Genomic DNA, 23,112 nt, shown 5'->3' on the forward strand with positions numbered 1-23,112 from the left:
TCCACATTCAACACAGCAGTTGCTGTCCTGCAGGAACAACGTCCATATCACCTGTGGAAAGGTTGCATAAAGGGGGCTGGAAACCTTAGATAGATGTTCTAGCATTTGGCACACTGAGTTCTAGAATTCTAGAAGAAGCTTTCTGGCCATAGCTATTATCAGCTAAGCCCTTTAACTTAGAATAACTGGACCAACCTTACTGAATATAATGGCCTTCCATCTTTGTGCCATTCAACAGTACGAGAGGGGGAAGCATCGACCCTGCACAGTAACCTCACGGTTTGCCCTGGCCTTGCATCCACCAAGGAAGGATCATCTCTTTCTATATTTAACCTGGCACAGGAAATAAAGTTTGTTGAATCTTAAATTTATAAAACAATTCAAATACAGTTAAACTGTTGTTTCTAAATTGAATAATTAATGGCAGGTGATTTTCAAAGTTACGCCAATCATTAGGCACTGATACGGTACTCTATGGATGTAAAATATATACCCTTAGGTGGTGTCCATGACTAGTTCAGTGCATTAATTTATACAGACCATGTGGTACTTTATAATGCAGAATGCATAATTCTGATGCTAAGTTGTCCTTTTAAAGGCTGCGAAGTCTAAATGTTGTTAAGCAAACACTGCGTGAGGTCAGTGCCTAGAGTGAGGCAACTTCAAGGGCAGGAAATAACTGCACCGACTTCATTCATTTTCCACTTTGTAGTCATACATTCTGTTCATGTGGAGGGTAAATACTAGTGTGGACTGGTTAGACCGAACAGCCTGTTTCTGAGTTCTAATTCCTACTTAAGCAAATCTATGTTAATTTGTCTGTTCTTTCTACAGATGCTCTCTGACCTGCTGAGTGTTTCCAGCATTATATGTTCTTACTTCTGGAACATTCTGATGGCCAGCGTACTAGAGATGCTGAGATTGATAGATTTTTGTTAGATAAAGGCATTAAGGATTAAGGAACCAAGGGTTGAGGGGGTTGGTAGATTGAGTTAAGGTCAGCCAAAATCTAATCAAATAACAGAACAGGCTCGAGGTGCTGAATAGTCTCCTCCTGTTCCACTGTTCCTCGATGAAGAATTCAAGCAGTCAGAACACGGCTGTGTGCCAGACTAGGATAGCTGGTATACTGGAGGGATGAGTTTCAATCAGCCAGCTTGGCTTCTGCCGTGTTCGACTGTTGAATTTTGTTTTCAAATGACAAGCGTAAATACCATGGATGTCTTTGCATTGTATATTAATTAGTCTGCATCCTCCTTGGCAAATCCTAGTGTGAACACCAGATCCCCAGCCTCTGCTCCTCACACCAGGTACTGCTCGATGTGAAAGTAAATCAGAGCATGAAGTGGTGCATGTTTTTGGCTTTCTAACTTGTGCTCCTGTCAAGTGAAGCTCAGCATTGGGAGAGAAGCCTCACAATTTTGGGGTCTGGGTTCAACTGCCCAACACTGATGTCCACAGCAACTTGATGAGCACAAATTCATAGGATCTTACAACACAGGAGGTCTTTCAGCTCATTGTGCCTGTTCTGACTCTTTGAAAGAGTTATCCATTTAGTCCCACTACCCTGCCATTTTCACATAGCCTTTAAAATTCTTCCTTTTCAAGTATTTATCCAGTCCTCTTTTGAAAGTTACAATTGAATCTGCTTCCAGCACTCTTTCAGGCAGTGCATTCCAGATACGTAACAACTCTTTGCATAATAAAACTGCTCCCCTGCCATCTGTGGTGAAGAATATAAGAAATAGGAGCAGGAGTAGGCCATTTGGCCCCTCAAGCCTGCAGCACCATTCAATAAGATCATGGCTGATCTGATTATGAACTTAACTCCACTTCTCTTTCTGTCACCTATAGCCCTCAACTCCCTTGTTGAGCAATAATCTGTTTAACTCAGCCTTGAATATATTCAATGACCCAGCCTCCACTGCTCTCTTCCAAAGACTAATGACATTCTGAGAGAAAAAATTCCTCTTCATCTTTGAGGCCCCTTATTTTGAAGTTGTTCCCACTAGTTCTAGATTCCCCCATTGAGAGGAAATATCCTCTCAGCATCTACCCTTTTCAATCCCCTCAGAATTTCATATGTTCCAATAGATCATTTCTCACTCTGTACTTATTGCACAAGATAAGAGCTCATGAAATTGGGGTAATATACTAGCATGGATATAGGATTGGCTAACTAACAGAGATTTGGGATAAATGACTAATTTTCAGGTTGGCTGAAGAATGCTGCAGTACAGAGGGATCCGGATGTTCTTGTGCATGAATCACAAAAAGTTAGCTCACAGGTACAGCAAGTAATTAGAAGGCAAATGGCATGTTAGCCTTTATTGCAATGGGAATGGAGTAAAAAAGTAGGGAAGTTTTGCTACAGCTGTACACAGCTGTCACAACTCACTGGGGATGGTGCGCTGCAATATCAAGCCCCACTGCTCCCCTTTTGTGAAAAGTTTGATCAATTCACCTAATTGTTTAATTTAGGTTAACAGAATACAAGCGCCAGGTTTGTAAACTTAATAAGTAAATAACTGTCCATTGAACAATCTGTCGTTAACCAGTGGCAAAAGAAAGAAATATGAACTGGTAATTTCTAACTCTATAACCTAAACTCTACCCCTTTTTAAATCCCTATACACACACATACACCACACATAATACACACAAAATCATGGATTTTAAGGGTGGGATAAAACAATTCAATAGCACAAATTCCGGAGTACAGGATTCAATGGGCTGATTTTGATCTATGTCTTCCAAATTCCTTTTAGTTCTTTGTTGATGACACGTGGTGGCCTTCCAGCACTTTCAGTCTTTAGTTCACTGGTTGAGCACTTGCCTTTCAATGTCTCTAACAGTAATTTTCCCCTTTGCCTCTTGACAGGCGTTTTCAGAGAGAGCGCAGAGTATAGAGATATGAGGAGAAAAAGCCAGCTAGCTATTATTGTAGAATTACTGGAATCTTACACACATAGGAGATAGAAGTTTTAGGTCTTTTTCATTTCAGGCTAGGAGCTATTCAGCTGCACTGCTCTCACACAAACCCTGGTCACCTGGTCAGCAGCCAAGTAAAACGTTGTTGCCAGGCAGTTCCCCATTAGACCAGGCTCCTCCTCGACACCATCCTGTCCTTCTTGGCACACTCTGTTCTACATCCCTCACGCTGTTTCGGTGGACATGTCCTTCAAACTGCAGCCATTGTAATTTTAATCCACAGTCCAACAAAAATAAAAAGATATGTTTTTTACATCACACCTACAGTACTCTGTATAGTTTTGGTCTCCTTACTTAAGGACGGTTGTACTTGCAATTGGAAGCAGTTCAGAGAAGGGTCACTAGGCTGATTCCTGGGATGGAGGGGCTGTCTTATATGGAAAGGTTGAGCAGGTTAGGCCTATATTCATTGGACCTTATTAAAGCATATAAGATTCTGAGGGAGCTTTACAGGGTGGATGCTGAAAAGATGTTTCATCTTGTTGAGGAAACTAGAACTAGGGGGCACAGTTTAAAAATAAGGCATCTCCCATTTAAGACAGAAATGGGGAGGGATTTCTTCTCTCAGAGGGTTGTTAGTCCTTGGAATTTTCTTGCATAGAGAGTAGCAGAGGCTGGATCATTGAATATACTGAAGGCTGAGCTGGACAAATTGTTGATCGACAAGGGAGTCGAGGGTTATGGAGACAGGCAGGAAAATGGAATTAAGGCCACAATCAGATCATCCATGATCTTAATGCATGGTGGTACAGGCCTGATGGGCCAAATGGCCTACTCCTGCTCCTATTTCTTATGATGTTATTATGATATACCCTGTCAAGCCCCTACTCTTAATGCTTCAATAAGATCACCTCTCATTTTTCTAAATTCCAATGAGTATAGACCAAACCTGCTCAACCTTTCCTCATATAACCCTCATCCCAGGAGTCAACCTAATGAACCTTCTCTGAACTGCTTCCAATGCAAGTATATCCCACCTTACGTAAGGAGACCAAAACTATACACAGTACTCCAGGTGTGGTCTCACTAATGTCCTGTACAATTGTAATTGTAATAATTGCATTCCTCTTGCAATATAGACAAACATTCCATTTGTCTTCCTCATTACTTGCTGACCTGTATCCTAACGTTTTGTGGCCTACCCCTGCTCCGAATTTCTATGTTTGTATGTTGATTCATGTACAAGAACACTCAAATCCCTCTGTACTTCAGTTCCTACATTTAAATAATATTCTGACTTTCTATTCTTCCTACCAAAGTGGACAACCTCACATCTATCCACATACTCCATCTGCCAAAGTTTTGCTCACTTACTTACAGCCTATCTCTATCCCTTTGCAGACTTTTTGTGTCCTTCTCACAATGTGCTTTCCTATCTATCTTTGTATCCCAGGTTGTTAAAGGAAGCCAATGAGGAAATAGTGGATACTCTGAGGATCATTTTCAATCTTCACTAGATACAGGCAAGGCCCCAGAGGATTGGAGGTCTACAAATGTTGTACCATTATTTAAAAAGGGTGCGAGGGATAGGCCAGAAAATAATAGGCTGGTCAGTCTGACTTCGGTGGTGGGCAAATCATTAGAATCAATTCTGAGAGACAGGATAAACTGTCACTTTGAAAGGAACGGATTAATCAGGGATAGTCCCCCTGGTTTTGCCAGGGGAAGGTCAATGTCTTACTAATTTAATCAAATCTTTTGAGGAAGTAACAAGGGAGATTGATGAGGGTAGTGCAGTAGATGTTGACTACACGGGTATTAGTAAGGCATTTGACAAAGACCCACATGGCAGACTGGTCAGAAAAGTAAAAGTTCATGGGATACAAGGGAAGATGCCAATTTGGATCCAAAATTGGTTCAGCAACAGGAAACAAAGAGTAATGATTGATGGATGTTTTTGCAAATGGAAAGTGGTTTTCAGTGGCGTTCCACAGGGCTCACTTACCCAGGGTTCAGTGTTGGGGTCCTTGCTGTTTGTTGTATATAATAATGACCTGGACTTAAATGTGGTTGGCATGATTGAGAAATTTTCAGATGACACAAAAATTGGCCAAGTAATTGATAGTGAAAAGATGTCTCCAGAATGATATCAATGGTTTGGTTGAGTGGGCAGAAAAGTGGCAGATGGAATTCAAACCAAAGGAGTGTAAGGTAATGCATTTGGGGAGGGCAAACAAAGTTAGGGAATACACAATAAATGGGAGGATATTGGGAGGGGTAGAGGAAATGAGAGACCTTGGAGTGCATGTCCACAGGTCACAGAAGATGGCAGGACAGGTGGACAAGGTGGTAAAGAAAGCATATGGGATGCTTTCCTTTATTGGACCAGGTATTGAATACAAAAGCAGGGATGTAATGCTGGAACTGTTTAAAATGTTGTTTAGACCAGAGCTGGAATTTTGTGTACAGTTCTGGTTGCCACATTACAGGAAGGACATAATTGCTCTGGAGAGAGTACAGAAGAGATTTACAAGAATGTTGTCAGGGCTTCAAAACTGCAGCTATGAGGAAAGATTGGGTGGGCTAGGGTTGTTTTCCTTGGAAGAGAGGAGGCTGAGGGGTGAACTGATTGAGGTGTACAAAATTATGAGGGGCCTAGATAGAGTAGACAGGGATGCCCTGTTTCCCTCAGCAGAGAGGTCAATTACCAGGGGCATAGATTTAAGGGGATGGGTAGAAGGATTAGAGGGGACATGAGGTGGGCATCTGGAATTCACTGCCTGGTTTGGTGATGGAGGCAGAAACCCTCAACTCATTTAAAAGGCACCCGGACCTGCACCTAAAGTACCTGCAAGGCTACGGACCTAGTGCTGGAAGGTGGGATTAAAATGGGCTGCTAGATTTTAATTTTTTCAGCCGGTGCAGGCACGATTGGCTGAATGGCCTCTTTCTGTGCCATGAGTTTTCTATGGTTCTATCATCAAATTTGGCTACAATATACTTCACCAAAGTCATTAATATAGATTCTAAATAGTTGAGACCCCAGCACCAATCCCTGTGGTTCACCATTAGTTACAGTTTGCCCAACCTGAAAATGACCCTTTTATCACAATTCTCTGATTCCTGTTAGTTAGACTTAGAAGATTTCTCGCATCTAGAGATGCATGAGCCAGACAAAGCACATGCTTACATCTGTGTTCCATAGCTTTTTTTTCTAGAACGGGTCACTAGCCTGAAACTAGAGGCTACAGCTTGAGGGGGCCAGGGGACTCTCCCACCCTTAGGTGTATTGGAAGGATTTGCAGGTTGACAATCAACTTGTTTGATCATTTTATGAACTCATATTCCGTGGCCATCAAGTCCTGAAATGGGACTCAAACCTAGAGCCTCTGGCTTAGATGCAGGAATGCTACCCAATGCATCACAATATCTCCTCTGTTAGTTAGTCAATCCTTTATACTTGCTATTATCCCCAACCCCATGAGCTCTTATTTTGTGCAGTAACCTTTTATGTGGCACCTTATCAAATGCCTTTTGAAAATTAAAACACTATATCTACTGGTTCCCATTTATCCACCCTGCTTTTACATCCTCAAAGAAGTCTAATAAATTTTCCAAACACGATTTCCCTTTCATAAAACCATGTTGACTCCGTTTGGTTGTATAATGATTTTCTAAATGTCCTGTTACTACTTCCTCAATAATGGATTCTAGCATTTCTCCAATGACAGATGTTGGCCAAACTAGCCTATAGTTTCCTGCTTTTTGCCTCCTTCCTTTCTTGAATAGAAGCATTACGTCTGCAGTTTTCCAATCGTTGGTACCTTTCCAGAATCCAGGGAATTTTGGAAGATTACAACTAATGCATCCACCATCTTATTAGCCTTAGGATGCAGGCCTTGATGTCCAGGGGACTTGTCAACTTTTAGTCTTATCAGTTTTCCTTGTACTTTTTCTCCAGTGATAGTGATTGTTTTAAGTTCCTTCCTCCCTTTTGCCCCTTGATTCTCTACTATTCTTGAGATGTGTTTTGTGTCTTCCACTGTGAAGTTTCTGCCATTTTCTCATTTCCCATTATTAATTCCCCAATCTCATCCTCTAAGGCACCAATGTTTATTTTAGTGCCTCTTTTCCTTTTTATATACTTGTAGAATCTCTTACTGTCTGTTTTTACATTTCTCGCTAGTTTACTCTCGTATTCTAATTTCTCCCTTTTCATTATCTTTTTAGCCATCCTTTGCTGATTTCTAAAATTTTCTCAATCTTCTGACCTACCAGTAATCTTCGCAGTATTGTATGCCTTTTCTTTCAATTTGATACCATCCTCAATTTTCTTAGTTAATCACAGATAGTGCATCCTTCTCTCAGAGTTTTTCTTCCTCAATGGAATATATCTTTGTTGAGAGTTATGAAGTCTCTCCTTAAATGTCTGGTGCTGCATCTCCAACATCTTACCTATTTTAGCCTATTTTCTAACTCCACTGTAGCCAACTATCTTGATAAATTTAAATAAAGGCAATTATAAAGGTAACACATTAGTTTTTCACCCTCAAACTGAATGTGAAATTCTATCACCTTATAATCACTCTTGCCTAGGGGATCCTTTACTCTGAGATCATTTATTAATGCTGTCTCATTACACGTTACCAGGTCTAAAACAGCCTGTTCCCTGGCTGGTTCTGGAATGTATTGTTCTTAGAAACTGTCCTGAATACATTTTATAAACTCATTCTTGACTCTACTTTTGCCAATTTGATTTGCCCAATCTATATGAAGGTTAGAATCACCCATGATTATTGCAGTACCTTTCTTACAAGACCCCATTATTTATTGATGTGTACTCTCTCCTACAGTGTAGCTACTGTTCAGGGACCTATAAATCATCCAATCAGTGGCTTTTTTCCCTATTTCTTACCTCCTAATAAATTAAAGTGCCTTTAATTCTGTCTTCTTACCCTTTTTGCTGGTGCACTCATAGGTTTGTACAACCTATCCCTTTCTTTCACACTATGATTGTCAATCCCCTATATTTAATCTGCACTATTGTCTTGTCCTTTATTGTTAACTTTCTAAATCTCCCCTCACATGGACTCTCTCTTCCAGCCCTCTCTTCCCACCTCCAACTTTTTAGTTTAAAGCCCTTTCTTTGGTCTCATTTATATGTTTCGCCAGAATATTGGCCCCAGCATGCTTCAGGTGAATGCTGTCCCAATCTGTACATCTCCCCCCTTCCCCATTACTGGTGCCAGTGCCTCATGAATTGAAACCCATTTCTTCCACACCAATCTTTGAGCCATGCATTCAACACTCTGATCTTGTTTACTCTATGTCAATTTGCTCATGGCTCAAGTAGTAATACAGAGATTATTACTTCTGTGGTTCTGCTTTTTAATTTAGTCCCTTGCTGCTTATACTCCCTTAGCAGAGCCTCTTTCTTAGTCCTACCTACATTGTTGGTACCTTCATGGAACACGACAACTGGATCCTTCTACACCAGCCGTGAGGGTTTGTCCTTAACCCCGGCACCAGGCAGGCAACACAGCCTTCAAGACTCATGCTCTTGGCTGCAGAGAACAGTATCTATCACCCTGATTATACTGCCCCATACTACAACTACATTCCTTTCTATTTCCTCCCCTCAACCCATACCACTTTGCTGTGGTCAGTTTGCTCATCCTCCCTGTACTTGTCACATAGGCTACAGGGTCCTCAAACCTGTTGGATAAGTTGGAAAGGGCTGAGGTTCCTCCAGTGCTACCTTCTGGACCTCCATACCTGCCTCACTCATAGTTACACCTCCCTGCCCCTCATCACAGACCAAATCTGAAGGACCTAAACTAAGGGGTGTAACTGCCTCCTGGTTCTTTCACCATTATTTGAAATCTGCATCCTCTGGTTGCCGAGGCTCCTGTCGGTAGAAAGAATTTCTTCTGATTTACTTTATCAAAGTCTTTCATCATTTGTATGTATTTAAGAAAAACACAGAAAAAAGATACAGCAATTTGTTAGTATATAACGTGGTAACAACAGCACTACCTGTAAATGGGCTGTTCTGGTTGCGGTTGTACAGATTCTCTATTTGGAGGCAGATAGGACCCAGAATGACGTCCTGTGTGAGGGACCCACCAGTGTGGTAATTCGGCGGGCATGCTAGTTGATTCACTGTGGGTGCTCGATCTCTTGCACTGACTCAGGCACTCCTCCTCTGCGCCAAAGTTGTTCTTGTTCCCATGGCATCCTCCATACCAGAAGCGGTTACAGAGCCCAGCACCCGGGACAAAGAACCATCGGACTGTCCAATCTGTGCATGGGCCGTTGGCACTCATTAACAAGCACGTAGCTGGATAAGCTGCAAATAAATCCCCCACATCCCAGAAAGAGCAAATATTAGACATTTCACCGACTATACCTTTAAGATCCTTAGATTCTGGAAAAGTCCCAGGGAATTAGAAAACAAATGTAACACCCTCATTCAAAAAGGGAGGGAGACAGAAAACAGGTAACTATGGGCCAGTTAGCTTAACATATGTCATTAGGAAAATGTTAGAATCTATTATAAAGAGTGTAATAGCAGAGCATTTAGAAATACATAATCTAATTAAGCAGAGTCAGCATGGCTTCATGAAGGGGAAATCATGCCTGACAAATTTATTAGAATTCTTTGAGGAGGTAACAAGCAGTATAGATAAAGGGGAACCAGTAGATATAATATATTTAGATTTCCGATAAGGTGCAGCACATAAGGCTACTTAATAAAATAAGAGCCCATGATGCTCTAACATCCATGCTTAAATTTGGAGGATCATTACATAGAGTCCACAGTTCTGTAAACTTGAGCTCATCCAAAATTCTGCTGCCCGTACCCTAATTCTGTATCCTCGGCCATCTTCACCCCATCTCAGCTCTTCTGCAGCAGAAACCCTCATTGACCCCATTGTTACCTCTAGACTTGATTATTCCACTGCACTCCTGCTGGTTTCCTACTTCTTACCTTTCATAAACTGGAAGGCATCCAAAACCCTGCTGCCTGTGACTTCACTCACACAAGACCCATTCACCCATCACCCCTGTGTTTGCTGACTTATATTGGCTTCCAATCAAGAAATGCTTCAATTTTAAAATTTGCTTCCTTCAAATCTCTCCATGGCCTCATCCTTCCCTACCTCTGTAACCTCCAAAAACTCGCAACCCTTCAAGTTACCTGTACTCCAATTCTGGCCCATTGAACATCCCCAACTTTGATCAGTTCACCATTGGTGGCTAGGCGTTCAGCTGACGAGGTCCTAAACCCTGGAATTCCCTCTCTAAACCTCTCTGCCTTTCCACCTTTAAGACACTTCTTAAATCTACCAAAATTTTGGTCATCTGTTGTAATATTTCTTTACGTGGCATGGTGACAAATTTTTGCCTGATAATTTCTCCTGTGAAACCCTTTGGGACATTTTACCATGTGCTATATAAATGCAAGTTGTTGTAGCAGATTCAAGGACATTTGGTCTATTCCGCATTTATTCACCAAAAGGAACCAGGACTGTGATCAGTGAGGGAAGTGATTTTGTATGAAAATCTACAATAAGAGCACGTTGATCTGTAAGCAATCCCCAAACTGAGTTTCTCAATCTCAATCTCAACCAGTAAATTCTCAATCAATTCTCAACCAGTAAAAGCACAAAGCACAGGCAGCTTTCTGCAGCGAAGGGTGCTCATTTGCTCAGTTTGCATGCCCCCAAGCAGTTGTTTTCAGAATGCAATAAGCATGTGATTACAGCAAGTCCCACACCTGATTGGAATAGAGGCAAAAGAACGGGGAGATAAAAGTGTGATTCTCACCTTCAAACAGCCATTAAACAACTGCACCTTTTGTAAAGCAGCTCCAAAAATAAGGTACTACTTACGGTGCCTGGGGCTACTCCTGCAGCCTTCACCATTTGGTCCTAATGCAGATGTAGATTCATCATGGCAGCAACCAAACATGGAACTCCGACACTCAACTGATGGATTGTCCCTAACAGTGACCTGTGATTCCTGCATTAAGTACATAAAGTAGCTGCTGAATTCAAAATATGGAGATATATATACAATGTAGTGCCTTCAATGGAGTAAACATCCCAAGGCACTTCACAGAAGCGTCAAACAGAATTTGACACTGAGCCCATAAGAAGATATTAGGACAGATGATGAAATGCTTGATCAAAGAGAGAAGTTTTAAGGATTGTTTTAAAAAGAGAGAGGGGCAGAGAGGTGTAGGGAGGATTTTGTAGAGCATAAAGCCCAGGCAGTGGATGGTGCAGCTACCAATGGTGGAGCAATTAAAATCGCTCAAGAGGCCAGGATTGAAAGGGCACAGATATCTTGGAGACTTGGAGGAGATTAGATGGATAGGGAGAGGCGAGGTCATGGAGGGATTTGAAAATAAGGAATGAGAAATTTATCATTGAGGGGTTTCTGGACAAGGAGTCAGTGTAAGTGAGTGAGCACAGTGGTGAAGGGGAATGGGATATGATTATGTTATGTGCCTCGTGGTGGATATACTGGACAACATTAAGCTAGGAAGTCCAAAAAGGTCTTGGGTTCAATTCTTGGTCTATGATGTGTTCATGGATACTGAAGGTGCTACAATTGGATAAGTAGTGCTGATCATTGCACCCTTCCTGAAGGTGTGAAAGAGGGCATGTGATGAGAATAGGATCAGGTTAGGATGGATACTCCCCCGGAGGCCAACACATACTGTCCAGTCTCACACAAGGATGGGTGCATCTGGGAAATCACACAAAGCAACAAGTCACAGGATTCAAGAGATTTGGAAAGTTGGTACAAGGTGAGTGGAGATGTAACAATAAAAATGAAAATTTGTATCATGAAGGAAACAAATTGTTGCCCAAGTATTTTCATCCAGTAAGCTTTCCATTTCAGTGCAAGACCAGTCCAAACTCTGCCATTGGTTTCTTCTGCTGTTCAATTGTTGAAACATGTTACAATGACTTGCAGAAGCCACCGAATTAGAAAGAGTCACTGATATACTCACAAAAATTTGTTGATCATTTTTATTGTAATAATCATCCGTTGAATATCTTGAGCACCCATCCTGGTTAAATCCTCTTGCTGATGTCACTCCATCAGGGCAGCATCCATACCTGATCATTTCAAAAAATATCATTCCACCATTTAGAATAATGGTTCTCAAACTTTTCTATCTGTGGAACAATGAGGTGGGGCCACGTTCACCTACCGGCCCTACCCCAACTGCTTTCGCCCGCCACTGCAAAATTGTCATCAGAATCAATGGGAAGAATGGAGTTCATTTTGATGAGGCACCAATGAGGTGATGTCTGGTTCCAAACTGGAGAGCTTCAATCTCATGTCAGGCTTCACATTCAGCCTCTTCCTTGTTTCAGCCCCATAAGTGTTGAATATCTGATCTCGGAGTTGTATATTGTATCAGTAACATAAGCCTTGCTTATAAAACAATATGGTTGTTGTCTGCACTTAGTGACAACTCATGCATCCAGGAGTCAGTTGTGGGATGCCACATGAATTGGGGGTGGTGAGGATTACTGGCCTGTTTCTCGCATCACCTTGGCTGTGGCATTGCACAGCAGTGACTTGCATTTTGGACCAGTCTGTGGACCACATGGAGAACCCATGCAGACCATCTGGGGGGCCCTTCACTGTCAGAACCATTGATTTAGAACATATTCTAAATGTACTATGTGCGATGGAAGCAGAGACCAAATGGAGCTCAATGATTTAAAAAATATTGTATGGGCACTTACGAAAATAAATTCGCAGTACTGCAGGGATAGAGATGGGGAATGGACTAAAAACAAAAAACTACTGCGGATGCTGGAAATCCAAAACAAAAATAGAATTACCTGGAAAAACTCAGCAGGTCTGGCAGCATCAGCGGAGAAGAAAAGAGTTGACGTTTCGAGTCCTCATGACCCTTCAGCAGAACGGAGTAAAGTTAGGAGAGGGGTGAAATATAAGCTGGTTTAAGGTGGTGGGGTGGGGTGGGGTGGGGGAAGAGAAGTTGGGGTGAGGGGTGTGAAGTTGGAGTGGGGGGTACCACCCCCCGCCCCACAACTTCTTTCCCCCCACCCCACCCCCCCACCTTAAACCAGCTTATATTTCACCCCTCTCCTAACTTTACTCAGTTCTGCTGAAGGGTCATGAGGACTTGAAACGTCAACTCTTTTCTTCTCCGCCGATGCTGCCAGATTTGCTGAGTTTTTCCAGGTAATTCTGTTTTTGTTATGGGGAATGGACTGATTGGATTGCTCTACAGAAAGCCATCAAGGACTCAGTGGGCCCAATGGCCTCCTTCTGTGCTGTTATTTGAGAGGAAAAAGCTGGAATCGGATGTAACGGTATTACAGTTGAATAAAGGCAACTACAGAGGCATGAGGGAGGAGCTGGCCAGAATTGACTGGGAGATGAGCCTAGCAGGAAAGACAGTGGAATAGCAATGGCAGGAGTTTCTGGGAGTAATTTGGGAGACACAGCAAAAATTCATCCCTAGGAAGAAGAAACATACTAATGGGAGGACGAGGCAACCATGGCTGACAAGGGAAGTCAGGGACAGCATAAAAGCTAAAGAGAAAGCATACAATGCGGCGAAGAGCAGTGGGAAACCAGGGGATTGGGAAGCCTACAAAGACCAACAGAGGACAACTAAAAAAGAAATAAGGAGGGAGAAGATTAAATATGAGGGTAAACTAGCCAGTAATATAAAAGAAGTTTGCAAGAGTTTTTTTGGATATATAAAGGGTAAGAGAGAGGCAAAAGTGGACATTGGGCCGCTGGAAAATGACGCTGGAGAAGTAGTAATGGGGAACAAAGAAATGGCGGAGGAACTGAATAGGTACTTTGTGTCAGTCTTCACAGTGGAAGACACGAGTGACATCCCCAAAGTTCAAGAGAGTCGAGGTGCAGAGGTGAGTATGGTGGCCATCACCAAGGAGAAGGTGCTAGGAAAACTGAAAGGTCTGAAGGTGAATAAATCAGCTGGACCAGATGGATTACACCCCGGAGTTCTGAAGGAGATAGCTGAAGAGATAGTGGAGGCGTTAGTGATGATCTTTCAGGAATCACTGGAGTCAGGGAGGGTCCCAGAGGACTAGAAAATCGCTAATGTAACCCCGCTGTTTAAGAAGGGAGTGAGGCAAAAGATGGCAAATTACAGGCCGATTAGCCTGACCTCGGTCGTTGGTAAGATTTTGAGTCCATTATCAAGGATGAAATTTCAGAATACTTGGTAAAATCGGGCAAAGTCAGCATGGTTTCATCAAGGGGAGGTCATGCCTGACAAATCTGTTAGAATTCTTTGAGGAGGTAATGAGTAGGTTAGACAAAGGAGAGCCAATGGATGTTATCTACTTGGACTTCCAAAAGGCCTTTGACAAGGTGCCGCACAGGAGGCTGCTCAGTAAGATAAGAGCCCATGGTGTTAGAGGCAAGGTACTAGCATGGATAGAAGATTGGGTGTCTGGCAGGAGGCAGAGAGTGGGGATAAGGGGGTCCTTCTCAGGATGGCGGCCGGTGACTAGTGGAGCTCCGCAGGGGTCAGTGTTGGGACCACAACTTTTCACTTTATACATTAATGATCTAGATGAAGGAACTGAGGGCATCCTGGCTAAGTTTGCAGATGATACAAAGATAGGTGGAGGGACAAGTAGTATTGAGGAGGCGGGGAGGCTGCAGAAGGATTTGGACAGGTTAGGAGAATGGGCAAAGAAGTGGCAGATGGAATACAACGTGGGCAAGTGTGAGGTCATGCACTTTGGTAGGAAGAATAGAGGCATAGACTATTTTCTAAATGGGGAGAGAATTCAGAAATCTGGAGTGCAAAGGGACTTGGGAGTCCTAGTCCAGGATTCTCTTAAGGTTAACTTGCAGGTTGAGTCGGTAGTTAGGAAGGCAAATGCAATGTTGGCATTTATTTCAAGAGGACTAGAATATAAAAGCAGGGATGTGCTGCTGAGGCTTTATAAGGCTCTGGTCAGACCACATTTAGAATATTGTGAGCAATTTTGGGCCCCGTATCTCAGGAAGGATGTGCTGGCCCTGGAGAGGGTCCAGAGGAGGTTCACGAGAATGATCCCGGGAATGAAAGGCTTAACATATGAGGAACGTTTGAGCACTCTGGGTCTATACTCGATGGAGTTTAGAAGGATGAGGGGGGGGATCTGATTGAAACTTACAGAATACTGAAAGGCCTGGATAGAGTGGACCGTGGGGAAGATGTTTCCATTAGTAGGAGAGACTAGGACCCGAGGGCACAGCCTCAGAGTAAAGGGAAGACCTTTTAGAACAGAGATGAGGAGAAACTTCTTTAGCCAGAGAGTGGTGAATCTATGGAATTCGTTGCCACAGAGGGCTGTGGAGGCCAGGTCATTGAGTGTATTTAAGACCGAGATAGATAGGTTCTTGATTGGTAAGGGGATCAAAGGTTACGGGGAGAAGGCGGGAGAATGGGGTTGAGAAACTTATCAGCCATGATTGAATGGCGGAGCAGACTTGATGGGCCGAACGGCCTAATTTCTGCTCCTATGTCTTATGGTCTTATGGTTATAACTCCATGGCTGGGATTTTCAAAGAGCCGTAGGGTCAGGACCCAGTGCGGTGGGCTTTGAAAATCACTGACTTCCCAAAGCCTGTCCAGCACAAGGCACAAGTCAGGAATGTGATGGAATATTCCCCATTTGCCCAGATGAGTGCAATTCCCAAGAAGCTTGACACCATCCTGTACAAAGCAGCCCATTTGATTGGCACCACATCCATAAACATTCACTCCCTCCACACACAGTAGCAGCAGTGTCTACCATCTACAAGATGCACTGCAGGAGTTCACCAAAGCTCCTTCGATAGCACCTTCCAAACCCACGACCACTACCACCCAGAAGGAAAAGGGCAGCAGATAGATGGGAACACCACCACCTCGAAGTTCCCCTTCAAGTCACTCACCATCCTGACCTGGAAATATATCGCTGTTCCTTCATTGTCGCTGGGTCAAAATCCTAGAACTGCCTTCCTAACGGCACTGTGGGTGTAGCTCCACCATATGGACTGCAGTGGTTCAAGAAGGCAGCTTATCACCACCTTCTCAAGGGCAACTAGGGATGGGCGATAAATGCTGGCACTGGTTTCCATTTACACGGGTGATAGAGTGAAAAGTTTGGCAAGAAACAAAGGTAAGAAGCCTTGCATTTACATAGCAATTTTCATGGCCTCATGACCAAAGCACTTTACAGCCAATGACGTACTTATGAAATGTAGTCATGGTCCTAATATAGGAAACACAGGATAGTTTGCACACAGCAAACTCCCGCAAATAGCAAGGAGATAATGTTTTATATGGGATGTTAGATGAGGGATAAATATTGGTCAGGACAGCGGGAGAATACCCTGCTCTTCTTCAAACATTGCCGTGGGATCGTTGACATTCACCTGTGAGGCCAAAAGGGAGTGCCTGTTTGACATCTGAAAAATGGTACCTCCGACAGTACAGCACTCCTTCATGACTTCACTGGAATGTCAGCCTAGATTATGTGCTCAAGTCTTTGGAGTGGATCTAGACCAACAACTTTCTGACTTATGAGATTGCACGGAGCATTGGGGCAATGGCTATTAAAGGAGCGGATCTTCTGCTTACCTGCTTTTGTAGCAGGGGATTGAAGGGCAGCCCTCCCCTCCTGGTCCGCTTGCTGGAGCATAACCATCTGGACAGCAACCAAAAGGTTCCGTGTTACAATCTCTAGTCTCTGAACCTATCAGTTCCTGTCGTGACTGCTGGGACCTCGATGGGTCAGGAACTGATCCAGTATCAGGAGAATCTGATTCAGAGTTGGAGTGGTAAAATCTAGAGAGGTTCCACTCATTTTTTTGTGATGGAACAGGAAGAAGGTTCGTCTCAGTGCGTTCTGGCAGATGGTTCGGAGAATATCGTTCTGAAATTTGGACAGAAAATAATTAACTAGTTGCCGATTAGCAATACGCTGAAGTTAGAAATCCTGTCCCTTCGATCATGTAAAGTTGACTAATCAAATTTGGAAAGAAAGATTTATATTTTTATAGCACCTTTCCCAACCATTTTACTTTCCAAAACATTTCACAGACACTGAAGTACTGTATTTTGAAGTGTGGTCGCTGTTATAACATAGGAAACATGGAAGACAATTTGTGCACAGCATGATTAAATGATGACTGGATCATCTGTTTTAGCGATATTGATCAGGTCCCTGGGGAGAACTCCCCTGCTCACCTTCTCAAATAGTGTCACAGGATCTCCAGAGAGAAAGACAGGACCTCGGTTTAACATCTCATCCAAAAGGTGATGACAATGCAGCACTGCCTCAGTACTGCATTGGACTGTTGGCCCAGACTATGTGCTCAAGTCGCTGGAGTGGGACTTGAACCCATGACCTTCTGACTGGGTGATGTGAGAGCTATCCTCTGAGCCATTACTGACACCTGGACAAAGCAGTTCGGCGACACTAAAAGCAGCTAGTCTTTTTTTCAAAATTCATGTGTTGCTGGTAGGGCTGGCATTTATTGTCCAACTCTAGCTGTCCTGGGAAGGTGGTGATGGTCCTTCTCCTTTGTAGAGGTTTGATGCAATTGAGGGACTTGCTTGGGAGAACCATTCAAAGTCAACCATGTTGGTTTAGGACCAGAATCACATACAGGCCAGACTGTGTAAGGAAGGCTTTCCTTCCCTAAATTGGGTTTTAAACAACATCCCACTTCACGGTCACATTTAATGGTAGCAGCTGTGAGATTGTATATAATTCTCTGAAGATCTGAGATGGAGTTTGAATCCACTGTAGCATAGTCTAAGTAGAGAAGCAGGTGGGATTATCCATCTCATTCTCTCAATATTTTTCTTAATTCACTTAAATGTTCCCTTTTTCTCCTGAAGGTATTCTCCTTGTTGGGACTCCTTCCCTCAAGGGACAATTACTCATATGTGACCTTTAACAGATTGGGCAGGGTTATGCACTGAGGGCAGGCTCCCCACATTGTAAATGTCAGGGGCGAGACAGCCTCTAGTTGGCCGGTTCACCCCGCTTTAATTTTTTGGCTGACAGGTCTTTAGTTGTTATGGGGTGAGATTACTGCCCCGCTCCAGGAGCCAGACCCACTTCATAGAGCTGATGGCCAATCGGAGCTTTGTGATTGCCAGCAGTTATGCAGTATTATCAGCGCCACTGGGAGTGCTGGCCATTGCTGGTATTGCAGCTAGGCCAAGGAGGAGGTGTTCAGCAATGGAACCGGATTCTAGGTAAGTCTGGGATCTCAGGCGGGCAGACCCGGCAAGGGGGTGAGGGAGGTGGAGGGGCATGCTGGACAGAGCAGAGGGGAGAGAGTGCATGTGGGGAGGGAAAACAGTGTGTGGGGAGTCTCCAACTGGCATCAGGGATCTAGAAAGGAGCTAAATCTTGCCTCTCACTGGCCAACATCCCAGAGGGTCAAATTTGACGCACATTGGGTGCTGACCTCTCCCACTGCCTAATAAATCTGAGCAGTGGAAGGATGAAGTGCTCAAGTGGGCAACCATTGCCCACTTAAGGGCCATAATTGGGCCAGGAATGGGCAGCCCGCCTAATGGATTCCTCAATGCTCGTAAAATGTTGGTGGGGCAGGTAGGTGGGACATCAACGACTGCGGCGCTCTATTTTATGGATCCATTACCTGCCTTCTCGCCTGTGGGTGGCCTGCAAAATCCAGCCCGTAGTATTGGCAAACTGTCCAACTAACTACAGAGAGCATTAGCAAAGCCTTATCCTTCCCTGACCAGGCATTTTCCAATATGGGTCAACATTCTACACTCTAGCCTGAGAACTGCGGATGGTGGATTCATTAACAGATTCATTTATGAGGACAGGTTGGATAACTTGGCTTGTATTCCTTTTGGGGAGTGTTGAAGGGTGACCCAATCAATGTGTTTAACATGATTCAATGAGGTAAATAAAGAGAAACTGTTTTTTCTAATGGCGGTAATCCAGAACAAGGGTTTAAATTAGATCTAGGCTGCTCTGCGGTGATGTCAGGAAGCACGTCTTCACACAAAGGAGAGTGGAGATCTGGAACTCTCTCCTCCAAAATGATGTGATTAAAGTTTTCAAGATTGAGACTGATAGATTGTTGTTGGGTAAGGGTATCAAGGAATATGGAGCAAAGGCTCAAAAGCGGCATTGAAGCCACTGTCCATTGGATCAGCCATAATCCAATTCAATGGTGCAACAGGCTGGATGGATTGCCTTTTCCTGCCAATTCATTGCCTCTTCCTGTTCCAATGTTCCATGCAATCTCTCTTTCCATAATTCCAGACTGCTGAGGCCAATCATAACCATGACAAAGGACAGCTAACTTAGAAATGACTGGCATAAAAACATTGGACCTTCCTAGTTCACACTGGAGCACAGTCATTTGATCAGTTGTCTGATATTTCCACAGGAACATTGTTACTTATACAAGACAGACACAGAGGGAAGTTCAAAAAGGAGTAACTCACCAGAGTGTGGCAGGTGTCCAGTATATGGAATAGTCATTAAATCCTCATCGGGATTGAATCCCGTGGGATCTGGAAAGCTTGGAACCACTGGCGGTAGTAAGGGAACAGAATTAACAAAACAAGACAGGATTCAATCAAAAATGAAACAAAAATTGATCAAAAATATATGAAGTGGAAACAAATCATTAGCACTGTGCACACAGTAGGCTTATGTAATCATTTAACGCAATGAATTCTAGCCCCAAGCATTCACAGGTAAATGGAGACCCAACAACAGCTGGTGGCATCCACAGAAATGGGGCTCTTCAATAATGCTTCACATTAGCTTCACATGTATCAGCAACCTGATACATGGACTTCCCACTCGCCCCAGATGCCCCACTCATTCCCCAGATTCCCTGCTCCCTCCCAAGAATCCCCTTCTCGCACCCAGGCTGCTGCTCGGATGGACTGAATTGCCTCTTCCTGTTCTAATGTTCCATGCAATCTCTCCTTCTATAATTCCAGACTGCTGAGGCCAATCATAACCATGACGAAGGACAGCTAATTCAGAAATAACTGGCGTACAAACTTTGGACCTTCCTAGTTCATACAGTTCACACTGGAGCTCAGCCATTGGATAAGCTGCCTGATATTTCCATAGGAACTTCTAAAGTAACAAAGTTATTTGATCCCGGCTCCCTCCCTGGACTCCCCACTTCTCACCAGACTACCCGTTGCCTACCCAGACCCCCTGCTCGCACCTGGATTCCTGGCTTACACTCACAATCCCACTTGGTTCCCAGACTCCCCATATGGATGACTGCTGTGGTATTTTGAAAAAGAAAGGCTTGCATTTCTGTAGCACCTAAGTGCTTTACAATGAAGGAAACATTTTCCAGGTGTAGTTACTGCTGTAATGTAACTCAAGTAACGTACAGCAAGTTGCCTCAAACAGCCACTTGACAATCCAGTGCTCCCCAAACCTTTTCCCGGTATGATCCCACTTTAATGCCTCAGACTTAATGTGACACTGGAGTAAAAAGTTGGGAGGTATGAGAGCTGTTGAGCGAGCAAGCAGGGAGAGATGGGGGCGGGGGGCGCTTCAGACAGACAGCACGCGCAATCATTATTGTGCAGCATGCTTGAAGCGGCTAGGTACTCGCAATAATCTCAACTCAAAGTTAATATATCATAACGTCAACAATGCATAATTAACTCTTTACATTTCTCTTTATCACTCTCTATAATTCTTAACTAGATAAAATCTTCCCTTTCTGCATGTGCAGGACATTTGACATACATGACTGTAAATTACATGGAGAACCAGATTTTATGATAGTCACCACAATCAGGTTTTAGTTATACACAAGAGAAAATATCAGTGTGATACACAGTCATAAAGATTTTTCCTCCCCTATAAAAAAGTTATGTCTCATAAAACTATAGTAAGCATGAATATACTTTTTAAAATTGCATATGTATATCTCTCAAATTTAAACTGATTTGAACAAGCTTCAGCTGTTGTAATGACAGAAGAGGTAGCAAACTTGTTGCATCTATGTTAGTACCCAGGATATAAGTTTGTGTTGGTTTGGCATAGTTGGAGGAGTTGATGAAAGTGTAGGGTTTCTACAAAAAAATGAACACCTACCTTTTCATAGGCTTTTTTTGCAGCAGCAATCAGGCCTCAGACAGCAGTCCATTAGGCCACGCCCACCAATAGAAAAAAACACTAGGATTTAAAGGCAGCTGTCAGAAATTAGTCCAAGTTCCAAGACAGCCATTCCTGCCTCAGAACTCACAACTCCAAGATCTCGACTCGTGACCCCCAGTTGACCCACAGTTTGGGAAGCCCTGAGATAATCTGTTTTTGTGATGTTGATTGAGGGATATTTATAGTCCAGGACAACAGACATTTTTCAAAATGGCACCATGGGTTCTTTTACTACCCCTTGAGAGGGCAGGTGGGACACTCTCTCAGTACTGCACTGGATTGTCCGCCTTGATTTTTGTGCTGAAGTTTCTTGGGTGAGTCGGCTTGCTGACTCATATTGCTGATAACTGAGGTAAATTAACATCTAATTAACCTAAGTAACATCTGACAGAATAGAGCTGCTGCTGTTGTCAGTAACAAATTGCAACAAGCAGTTTTAGAAGAAGGGCCACCTCCAGCTTCTCAGGGTAACTAGGATAGTTAATAAATGCCAGCATGCACACTCCGAGAATGGAGACAAAAAACATCCCTATGATGAATAAACAGGTACAATACCCAGAACAGTCAACAGGAAATGCAATAAAATGAAGCAACCTTGCCAACATTGACTCACTTTGTGGCAGATAGCAGGGCTGAGTGTTGCAATCCTCAAATTCACGTGGATAGACCCTTGGGTCACATTTCTGTGGATCCTGATATTTGCGGTTCTGGTCGTAGCAGATCACCTGCCGTCTCCGGCGGCCTGACTCACAGCTCTTAGAGCACTGAGGGTACAAAAATCAATGAGCTACACAATATCAAATTTAACATATTAACAATTACATTTTCTTCCTCTTCTCAATAAAACTTCACTAGATTGCAACACAGGTTCTGATTGAGAACGTCTTTTATCCCATTGAGTCTCTCAACTTCCAGAATGCCAATCTTTCCATTATAGTGGGTAGATTTCTTTCCTTGATAAACCTGATCTTCCTGCTAGCTGTTTCAGTGTGACTGACCTAAAGCAACATTAAAACTCAAAACTAACCCTTTGCAATCCTGAAGCTGGGTCGTCTTTTCAGATGAGACGTTAAACCAAGCTTGTCCAACCTCTACGCATGGGGGGACACATCTCAATTTTTTTCTCACTCAAGGAGCTGATGAGCAAATTTCGGAAAGATAAGGTTTGGCACAACAATAAACATGAATTTCAAAAAAAATAGCTGAGGTATGAATTGCTGAGCTAAAAAAAAAATGCCACAGCTATAACTTGATAATTTTTAAAAATGAGTAATAAATAAAGATGACCATTGGAGTGTGATAGGGTGAAAGCATGTTTGGCTGGCTCAATCCCACTCAATTCTACTCAATCTCACTCACCCTCACTCACTATGAGGGTGCATGTTGGTGTGTAGGGGTGAGGGCGAATGAGAACCCTGAGACGGGAGTGAGCCAGATTTAGGCACACACTCCCCTCTCTCTCTTACACACACACTCCTCTCTCTCTCACACACTCCCCTCTTTCTCTCACGCACACTCCTCTCTCTCTCTCTTTCACACACACACTCCTCTCTCTCTCACCAATACTCCTCTCTCCCTCTCAAACACTCCTCTATTTCTCTCTCTATCTCAAACACCCCTCTCTCTCTATCTGAAACACCCCTCTCTCTCTATCTCAAACACCCCTCTCCCTCTCTCTCACAAACACTCCTCCCTCTCACACCCACACTACCCTCTCTCACACACACTCCTCTCTCTCTTTCTCTCACACACACTCCTATCCCTCTCTCACACACACATTCCTATCTCTTTGACACACACTCTCTCACCAATACTCCTCTCTCATACACACGCTCCTCTCTCTCTTTCTCTCACACACACTCCTATCTCTCTCTCACACACACATTCCTATCTCTCTCTGACACACACTCCTCTCTCTCTCACCAATACTCTCTCATACACACGCTCCTCTCTCTCTCTCAAACACACCTCT

General features: G+C 43.3%; 1 protein-coding gene across 1 annotated transcript in view; it reads right to left on the minus strand.

The window, feature by feature from the left end:
• The window catches only part of LOC144693405 (papilin-like), a 52,710-nt gene extending 30,256 nt beyond the window's left edge, over nt 1-22,454 (minus strand). Inside the window, exons 1-8 of the mRNA XM_078563284.1 lie at nt 22,428-22,454; nt 21,754-21,904; nt 19,445-19,531; nt 16,583-16,877; nt 11,957-12,065; nt 10,827-10,956; nt 8,968-9,280; nt 196-333 (exon numbers count right to left, since the gene is read on the minus strand). Of these exons, the coding sequence (XP_078419410.1) occupies nt 196-333; nt 8,968-9,280; nt 10,827-10,956; nt 11,957-12,065; nt 16,583-16,877; nt 19,445-19,531; nt 21,754-21,904; nt 22,428-22,454 (1,250 nt within the window). The remainder of the gene's footprint in view (nt 1-195; nt 334-8,967; nt 9,281-10,826; nt 10,957-11,956; nt 12,066-16,582; nt 16,878-19,444; nt 19,532-21,753; nt 21,905-22,427) is intronic.
• Between the last annotated feature and the right edge of the window lie 658 nt (nt 22,455-23,112).

This window comes from Cetorhinus maximus, chromosome 18 (genome assembly GCF_964194155.1).
Source record: "Cetorhinus maximus chromosome 18, sCetMax3.hap1.1, whole genome shotgun sequence".
Taxonomy (NCBI): domain Eukaryota; kingdom Metazoa; phylum Chordata; class Chondrichthyes; order Lamniformes; family Cetorhinidae; genus Cetorhinus; species Cetorhinus maximus.